Here is a 10217-nt window from a genome sequence, read left to right on the forward strand (position 1 = left end):
TTCCCTCACAATATTTGCTACAAATTTTAAAAATGTGTCGCGTTAAATTGCTTATTGCAATAGCTTTTTGTATGTCGCAAAATATCTTGTTGCGAAATAACAATTTTGTTGTAGTGGATTCAGACTAACGTGGAATCGGAGAAGGAAATAATAACTTTGTTGAGGGTGGGTTGAGAATCTGGTGAATCTAACATCAAATTTCGGTGTTGGAGAAAAAAATTGGGGATTGCAACTGTAGCAGCTTGGTGATGGAGGGAATACTTAATAGGTGACGATCATCATACCGATCGGTTTGAAGGGAGTGCCAATCTAGAAGGGAGTCGTCGAATTTCATTCTTCTCTTGTTCTATTCCGCTTTCTGCTTTGAAAATAGATGGAGAAATTGTTCCACTATGGTTCCATTCCCTTTTCTCCTTTACAAATAGAGAGAGATTTTTTTTTTTTTAGTTTTTAACGCCTGATTCTTGTAAAAATTTGTTAATCACCTTATTTTTTATAATCAAATCTTAAACTCTTGGTTTTAGGTAATTTTCCCTTCTTTTATAATTGATTAATGGATTCCACTTGAATTCATATCATTTATTATTATTATTATTGTCGTCGTCGTCATCATCATCATGGCAGAATATATTTTCAAACATATACTCAAGGTGGACCCAAGGGGGTCACGTGACCCCGACAACTTTTGTTTTATATATATATATATATATATATATATATATTGAATAAATCATGTTTGGTATCGATTAAAATCTAAGTTTTAATTTAAATCAAAATTAATAATTAATTTTAATAACATATTTAACGGAATCCTTAACTTTTTAACTTTTATCAAAATTTACTAAAAATCTGATTTTAGCCACCTTCAAATAGGGGCAAAATCACAATAAATTTAATATTTTTCACTTACTCTTTCCCTCATACTTTTTATCAAAACCTTGACCCTTCTAATTTTTTAAAATTTATTTATAATTTTTCTACAAATTAGCACATTTGCTACAAATTTTTAATTAATTAGAACCTACATTTACATTTTCTCCTACCCTATTTGTGTATAGAATGTATCTGAACTAATTATACTCAATTTAACTTATATTTAATAAATTGTATTTATTTTATCGAATATTGGTTACATGTTTTTCCTTTTGATCACCTGAACCGACTATTCGAAATCAAACATATGAAAACGAAGAGCAAAATATTAACGAAGAAACTTTTTTAAATGTAAATTTGCATTTCTCGGATAAGCACAAATTATTCAAAAATCAATAACGAAGTATTCAATTTGTAAAGAGTTTGATTGTACTCCCTTTACTAAAATTTTTTGTGTCCACTTGCATATACTTAGCAGCTCGACCGTGTAGGACTAGTTCATATGATCTTCTAATTTTTCGATCGAAAAATTAAATTATTGATCTCTTGAAATTCATAAAATTATCCCTAAATTTATTAAATTACTACCTATGTACACCAGATGAGATAAACACATTTTTCATTACTACTAAAAATAACTTGGTGCAACATGAAATTGTATGTTTATCCATCCTCCAAGATTTTTCTGTGTTGCGATAGCTACAAAACTCGAATCCAGCCAAACATTTGACGTAATAATTAGATAATTACAAGGAATGCCACGTGGATATTAGAACTTCTGTTCAGTCAACATATTACATGGCATCATCTGATTTGACATGAACCCCCTACCAAGTCCAGTTTCGTGTGAACCACACAGCACACGAACTTATGCAAGAAAATATGTTCAAAAAAGCATTAAACCCAGCAGCCAATACTTTGCATGCATTGAAAATTCACCAGTTTTCACATAAATACACATGCATGTGTGTTTATATTATGCATATATTTATGTGTGTGATATTATGTATGTATACGAGTGTGTTTTGGAGATAATGACGAGAAAATTGAAACAGGAGCATGGTTATTGGTAGTTACAGAGAGAAAATTAATTTATTCTTAATGGAGTTTGGTTTACGTCAGAACTGGAGAGACACGTAGTAAAGACCAAAGAGCTTCGCTTCTCCCACGAATCGCGACAAACTCAGTTAACCAAGCAGGGAGCTCTCTCTTCAGACGGTCCAATTACGCTCTTTCTCTCTCTATACGTATACAATCATGTATATACATGAGCTGCATGTATAGATTGATATGTGTACATGTACATGTATATAGCAGAGAGAGAATTGAGGTGCTTTGAATTTATAGAAAAAGGCTGAGGCACCGCTAGGTTGCACCATTGAGATTGAAACGTATGGATACAGATACTGGCGTAGAATCCGGAGTTAAATGGAGAAACTACCGGCACAAGGTTTTGTTCTGGGCTGTATTTCTCTCTCTCTCTCTCTCTCTCTCTTCAAATAAACCACTTTTACTTTCTCTGTCTATATTTCTTTCTCTAATTTAAAGTTAAGGTCTATTTCTCTCTCTTAGTTAAGAAAAAACCCACAAAAAAAACCAAAAAAAAAAAAAAAAAAACGATTTGAACTTATCTGCTTGCAAAAAACGCCATTAAAGAAAGAGGCTGAAACTCCCCAGAGCACATCAGAACCATTCATGGGGGTGGTTGGGTTTCAGAAGTTTAACTTTGTCATTTAGGGTTTCTTGGCTTCTTGTTCATTTTCTTCTAAATCTTCTGTAAATTCCTAGAATACTAGGAAAATTTGAGTTGATCAATGTATGTATAGTTCTTGTATAGTGTTTCTTTGTTGTAGGTATAGATTAATGTGGAGTGGTCGTTTTCTTTGAGATTTGGTGATTTTGTATAGAGAAATCCCAGATGTTTTATGTTTTGTAACTTGCAAGTTGCATCCTATGTAATAGGCCCTTAAACTTGCTTCCTTAATCAGTTACAAAGCACTCTTCTTTCTTATCCGTACACAGCATATCTTTTCTTTCTCTTCTCTTTCTCTCTCTCTAGAATATGTATCCAAGAAAATAACTTTTACCAAAACCCCCCTAAGAATTTGTTGTTGTATGTTGAATTTCAGCGAAGGAAGCATGATCAAGAATAAAGGTTTGCTAGTTGAACAAGATCTGCAAAGTGGAAATGAAGTGAGATTGGAGGAGACGATGGCGGTTATGAACCCTAATGATTATGATGCTATGGAGATAGATCGTCATCTTGGCGAGAGAGATCTATGGCTTGACGGAGAGCAAGAAAATCTACTTGATTTGAATGATGCAACAATTTTCTACAATGATTTTCCTCCTCTTCCGGATTTTCCGTGCATGTCATCTTCATCGTCCTCGTCCTCGACTCATGCGCCGAAAACAACCGTCACCATCACCTCCACGACGTCGTCTTCCTCCGCCTCGTCCGCATCTAGGGCGGATTCTTTTGAGGTTTTGAAGTCCGATGCGGACGAAGATACTCATGGGAGAGGGAAATTCCAGCTGTATAATTGTGATCAGTTGAAACCAGAGCCCAACGCTTTGTCCTCAACAGCCTCCATGGAGATCCCTCCACCGCCCGAAGATGCCACAGGTGATGTTGATTGTATTAATGTTATGGAGAATTTTGGGTACATGGATCTGATTGATAGTAATGAAATTTGGGACCCATCTTCTGTTTTTCAAAGTGAAAACCCTCTGGAGTATTTGGAAAACCAGCAGGCCGCGGCGGAGGTGGTGGCGCCTCCTCTTGAAGGGTCACAACATGTTCAGAAGAAGCAGAATCAAGATGAAGAAAATGATGGGTTCAGTTTCCTACAGGGAAATAGTGAACTTGCCATTATATTTTTCGAGTGGTTGAAGCAAAATAAAGATCATATTTCTGCAGAAGATATGAGGAATATAAAACTGAAGCGTTCCACCATTGAAAGTGCTTCGAAGCGTTTGGGCAGTAATAAGGAAGGGAAGAAACAGCTTTTGAAACTTATACTGGAGTGGGTTGAGCAATACCAGCTTCAGAAAAAACGGCTTAACGGTGGCGGTGGCGGTGGCCCCCAATCACCTTTCCAGCAATATCAAGAACCTGATTGTGATTCAAACCCTAACTTCAATTTTAATTCCAATTCTGTTTCTGATCCCAATGCTCGTTTTTCTCCCTCCCTGTGGATGGCTGTGCCACCTCCTCCTCCACTGCCTTATATTCAGGACTCCTCCGCGGCCATGGTCACAGCACCGCCTGCTCTTACACCACCACCGCCTTCCTCTGCCTATCGTGGCGATTCTTATTCGAATGGGGTACCTGTTCCCATTCCCGTTCCTGTTAATCCACCCGTGAATCAAGTTATTAATGGAATTCCATATCCATATCCACCGGACTTTCAAATGATGGAACATGCTCAATCCTGGCCTTCATCACAATTCCCCATTTCATCGACTCAGTACAATCCTTACCTCGAAAATGGCTATATTCCACAAGGAATTCCTCAGCACCAAGCTGTGTATAACAGAAACCCGTATCAGATTTTTGACACGAATGGTGAAAGATTAGTGAGATTGGGTTCTTCTGCAACTAAAGAAGCCAGGAAGAAGAGAATGGCCCGCCAAAAGCGGCTCTACCCGCACCATCACCGCCACCATAGCCACCAAAATCAGCATCATAATCAAACCAATGTCGATCAAAATGCCGTGGATGGCGGAGAAAATATCAGTCAGGGTAGTCCCTCAGCTAATTGGGTGTACTGGTCTCCACCCCATACCTCTTCTCCTTCAACTGGTAGGATGATCACTTCTTCTGATGCATCTCAAGGGCATAATGCTGATCGTCCCTCGTTGCAGCAGCAAAATTATGAGAGGCAAGCTTCTTCGAATCGGATGCAGCAGCAGGTCGATTTTCTTGCCTTGAATTTCTCATTTTCCCATACATTGAAATTTATTTGTCCAACTAGAACACTAACTAGGACGAGTTTTGGATCAGTTGCAATTATATATTAAGGAATGTGAATTTTGTTATCAAGAAGATTTTTTTTTCTTGTTTGTGTCTAGAGCTGGAAGACAGAAAAGAACCTGAAATTTTTGCTGCAGAAAGTTTTAAAGCAAAGTGATGTTGGTAATCTGGGAAGGATTGTGTTGCCAAAAGTAATCTCTTTTAACTTTTTATTGGTTTTTTTCTTATAATTGCAATCTATATGTTACACTTGTAATTCTTCTGTCTATTGTAATTAATGGACTACTTAAAAAGTTGAACTTTTGTAATTTATCAGAAAGAAGCAGAAAACCATCTCCCGGAGCTGGAATCAAGGGATGGAATTTCAATTGCCATGGAAGATATTGGAACATCTCGTGTTTGGAATATGCGCTATAGGTAAATTATGCGCATAATTTTCTATCATATCAAATCGAACATACACAATGTAAATTGATTTTTCTATTCCTTAAGAATTTTACAATTTTGTAATTTTCGCCTAGGTTTTGGCCAAACAACAAAAGCAGAATGTACCTTCTTGAAAACACAGGTAATTAATCAATTGCGTTTAATTACTAACGTGTAATGGTTGTGAATGTCTTAATTACGAGGTTGCTGTTTCTTAGGAGATTTTGTTAGATTGAATGGACTTCAAGAAGGAGATTTTATAGTGATCTACTCAGACACAAAATGTGGCAAATATGTAAGAAATTTTCGCTTCTTTTTCATTAGGGAGAGGCTTTGTTCTGTAGATTATACATTGTTCAATATAGATGATTTTTGTGTGCTCGAAACAGATGATACGGGGAGTGAAGGTACGACAGCCAGGAATGAAATTAGAGGGCAAGAAACCCGTAAGGAGAAATATGCGCAATTTATGCAGTGCTGGTCATGGACCGTCGTCACTTGCATTTTCCAAACGAGCAGTGCGATGAAATAGTACAAAGAAGAAGAGGCCCTCGTCCAAACCGTCAGAACAAATTCGATATACTCGGCTCTTGGTACTAATTTTCGAATCTCTAATTTCTGTACATCGTGATTCCACCTTTTGTAAAAGAATTCTCATAGAATCGAGAGGCTGGACTTCATCCCTTGTGTTTGTATTACTAGAGACGAGCAATGTAACAGTACTTTGTTTTGTAATCTAAATGAACTGAAACCTAATTACTTAGTAATTATAAATGTTTCACCTATTTTTGCTTGTCTTCGGTTCATTATTATTATTATTATCATCATTATTATTATTATTATTTTAATAAAAATCTTAAAATCATGAGTTAATTCTTATGAATATACAAACAGAAGTATACACAAACAAAAGATGTATGGAAAATGAATTAAACTTGTGGTACATCCGGGGGTACCGAAGCGTGTACCTAATGGACATGCGGCGACCCCCGGTTGGAGGAAGCACCTGTCCCACATGCGCTTCCTCCAATGGGGGGTCGCCGTGTGTTCATTAGGTACACGCTTCGGTACCCCCCGATGTACCGGTAGCATTACCGATGGAAAATTATATAATTAACTCGTATGATGTCAAGGACATTTAGAACAAGATGTTAACGGTATGATATTTTTCAATTATGAATTGTGTGGTTCATCAGTTTTTTGATTTATCAATTATCCTATGTTTTGACCGCGTGTAACATCATTGGTGCTCGATATATTGGTATTCTATAGGGGTTAATATTTATCGTTGTAGACTTCTTATTCAAGATCAATACCCTCCTACGAAAACTCCGGGGTGGTTTGACAAAATTTTTGATAAGAGTTAACGGATTTTGATAAAAAGTGTGGTTAAAATATTGATGAAGTTGTGAGTTCCAAAAAATGTGTAGTTGAAGTTAGAATGTGGTTGGTTGATAAAATTTTATCAAAGTTCTATCAAACAAGCACTTAATTTTTGAAGTGTCTAGTCCACCATTCTCATAAAAGAATAAAGTAAGATGAATGAAATAAAATAAATTATTGTGATAATGCTATTTAGCACTGCTTTTATTAATATACCGAATTAGGTAGTACTAATGTGACATTAAAATGATAGGTAAAACAATGAGTCACTTAATTTTTTATTTAATTGAGTTGATTACATAGCATCACCTAAACTGATATTGTAACAACAATGGCATTAGATATATAGCACTATTCAATTATTTCTCTATAGTTGCGGTGAAGTCTCCGTGATTGAATAAACTAGTTATACTTTTTAGTGTTTGCTTGAGAGGGATTAATTGAAGTGAAAAACAATTTATTTGAGAATGTGTTGTTGAAAATTATAGAAAAATTACAGGCTCATATGCAAAAGTATTTTATTAGAAGAAAGTGTGATTCAAAATAAATTTGAAAAAAAAATGATTTTCAAATAATTAAGCTGTGTGAAACAAACACAGATACATAGCTTTTACCATATACTAGTTTTAATGTTTGCCTTGATATCTTTTCATTGAGCTAGCTGGTATGATCCAATTTTATGACTTCGGAATGGAAATTTTTGCTATAGTTTTAAGTCAGTATTTCGTTTTTATTTTTGGTAGAAGTATGAGACTCAGATAATACATAAAATATGTCACAAAAATGAGAAACAACGGATAAATTACTCGACAATTGGTAACTTTGGTACCCTTTGATTACTAGGAATGAATATTAAGTTGAAAATTGTTGATGTGTGTGAACTTATATGGTTCATGTTTTGTTCCATTTTTCTAAAATTTATTTTTCTTTTAATTAATTTTTAATTCCACATTTAATGAAATTCACAAATTTTCAAATATATATTTTATCAACATATACTAAAAATCTAATTTTTAGCTACTCGTATCTATGTTCTTAACTTCGTAATATCTACAAATATTAATTTGTAAGTTGCACGTCATTTAAAAACGGAGGTGGTGTATCATGATTATACATACTTATTATTTTTCGACTATATTTTTTGTGTAATGTACAACATAGGAAAATTGTAATAAGGGGCATTAAACATGCGACATCGAGTAGACACTAGACATATGTTTAAAGGAGTCGAGCCGAACCAAGCCAAGGTCAACATGAGCAGAATTCCACGTTTTATGGTGATCCATTTGATAATCAACAAAAATGTCGTCAGCTATACAGCTAGCATTTAATGTTTCTTGCAAAATGTTATGTCATGCAAAGAAATAGAGAGAATGAAACTGTCACAAAAAAATTGTGTACCGAATATTTAAAATTTTCCCATCACGGCACCATTTTAATGTAAGATTTCATTGCGGGGGAAGGAAAAGGAAATTAAAGAAAATAATTTGGATCGAGGTTTTTCTTGTCAAGAACTTGGCTTTTCTATGATGTCTTGCTTAATTTATGGTTCGATATTATAGGCTCCTTGGCCTGGAGAAATCACGCCAATCCATTTCCCAACTCAATGTTATTTTTATATTATATCATTCGATATCCCATTAAATGATTATGTTATCTCTCTCTTTTTAAGAGAAGATTAGCATTTTTGCCTACACGGTACATGCCTGACTTATTCCTAAGTTCGGAGTTTCTATATTGAACCCATTAAGATGTGAGATTTTATATTAAAATGTCAACCTTATTAAAGGAAGTAATCCAAACTCTTATATGTTGGTCTATATTTTAGTATTTAATCGATGTAGAATTTATCCCTTAACAAATCCTCATTTGAGTTGGATCATTGTTTATTATCTTTTAAACAAAATCTTCACTCTTATGAACTATTATTTCATGTCCCAAAATTCGCTACTACAAACTTTTGCAGAATAGATGCATGATTTATATTCTATTGACATGTAAATTCTTAGATATGGTTTCAATTTACTAAAATTAAGATACTTGCATGAAAATAAGCAAAATGCAAATTCAGTTAAGTATTAGAAACTATAAAAATAGGAGATGAAATGAAGTGCGACATGCGATTGCAAATCTCCTTAAGACAATTTTTATCCGATGTATTGGTGCTAATAGGATGAAACGAACGCTTATCTCTCAAGATACAACATTTATTCCAAAATTAGTATAGCACAATAGTAATTTTGTCGGATGAGAGGAAACTTGACCGTACTCTTCTAATTTGGAGGATATCGAACACTAAAACTTGAAAATAATTTGAAAACTATTTCGACAGACTTTGGAGAAAGAAAGAATTAGAAATTAATTATTTGACATTCATTTAGAGTGAATAAAATGGATTAAGATGGTCCAATTTATAGACTTAATTTCTCTTTTTTCCATTATTGCATTTTTGGGTAGAAATTCATTTTAACGTAGATTGGATCATTTAAGATTAGGACATAACCGTTGGTCCAAATGCCACATATCTACATGTCATAAACCTTTATTATGCAACTATTACGAGCATATTTGTTACCTTTTAAAATTTTAAATTATTTGTTACAACGTCATTCTCCACCACACATACAGAATAAAATATTTTACATGCAAACTAATAAAATTTTCTTACTTTTTAATCACACATTCTCCAAAAAATACTATTCAAATTTTTTTAACCTTGAAAATAATGGGTGACAAACAGTGGCTACATTTGAAGAGTTACACTCAATCATTGCATTTATTAGAGACTTATTCTAATTCACATATTTTTATATATACTCGTAAGTTTCAACACAAAATATTGCTAATCTAATAATAAACTTCTTTAAAAAAAAAAGCAAAAGAAATAAATAATAATTGTGATTTTAGTTTTTCTCATGAAATTCAAAGTTTCAATTTCTTACAAGTGAAAATCAATAGAGGAGATTCTTGCCTAGTTTATGTGCCTATTAACTCCGCCAGAGAAATTGCATTATCTCGTGAGACGTGTACAAAAATTAAGAATATCTTATGCAATAGAGTCGATCCAATAAAAATCTCGATAAATTAAGCAATAGAGTTGATACATTAAAGATCGCGATCAAAAATAGAATTACTAATTATATTAGTTAAAAAATATTAATTCTTGAATAACGTACTATATATCTATATGTGTATTTATGTACATAAGTATGAGTATACAATGTATGTATACCATATTGTGTATGCATATAGTGTACATATAATTTAATAATAAAATAAAAGGCTGCTCTGCTCGTTGACAAAAATAGTTATGCTAAAAAACAAGAAGAAAGGTGACACGAAATATCATCCTTTAAGTTTTAATTTGGTAAGAATTTTATCCGGATTATATATAGATTTATGTAAAGGTATGGTTCCTCACTTCCCAGCATTTTTATTATAAAAAAAAAATTATTGCAATAATTATAATAATAATGCATACCATTCCCAAGAGCCTTAAATACACATAAAAATATTATTAAGGTTAGATAGAAGACTTTTTTTTTTTTTTTTTTTTTTG

General features: G+C 33.6%; 1 protein-coding gene across 1 annotated transcript; it reads left to right on the forward strand.

Moving 5' to 3' along the window:
- Nucleotides 1-2525: 2525 nt before the first annotated feature.
- Nucleotides 2526-6040, forward strand: LOC111371629 (B3 domain-containing transcription factor ABI3-like). Its single transcript, XM_022993704.1, has 6 exons — nt 2526-4788; nt 4948-5040; nt 5166-5266; nt 5371-5417; nt 5494-5570; nt 5665-6040. Exons 1-6 carry the CDS (start codon nt 2989-2991, stop codon nt 5800-5802), a joined length of 2256 nt encoding a protein of 751 aa, XP_022849472.1. The 5' UTR covers nt 2526-2988; the 3' UTR covers nt 5803-6040.
- Nucleotides 6041-10217: the final 4177 nt, after the last annotated feature.

The sequence above is a fragment of the Olea europaea genome, chromosome 22, assembly GCF_002742605.1.
Source record: "Olea europaea var. sylvestris chromosome 22, O_europaea_v1, whole genome shotgun sequence".
Lineage (NCBI taxonomy): Eukaryota > Viridiplantae > Streptophyta > Magnoliopsida > Lamiales > Oleaceae > Olea > Olea europaea.

Bases quoted from the DNA above. Each gene is read 5' to 3' on its own strand.
- LOC111371629 (XM_022993704.1), top strand. From the start codon at position 2,989: ATGTTGAATTTCAGCGAAGGAAGCATGATCAAGAATAAAGGTTTGCTA. The intron at 4,789-4,947 runs GTCGATTTTCTT...GTTTGTGTCTAG, and splicing joins CGAATCGGATGCAGCAGCAG to AGCTGGAAGACAGAAAAGAA. The intron at 5,041-5,165 runs GTAATCTCTTTT...GTAATTTATCAG, and splicing joins GAAGGATTGTGTTGCCAAAA to AAAGAAGCAGAAAACCATCT.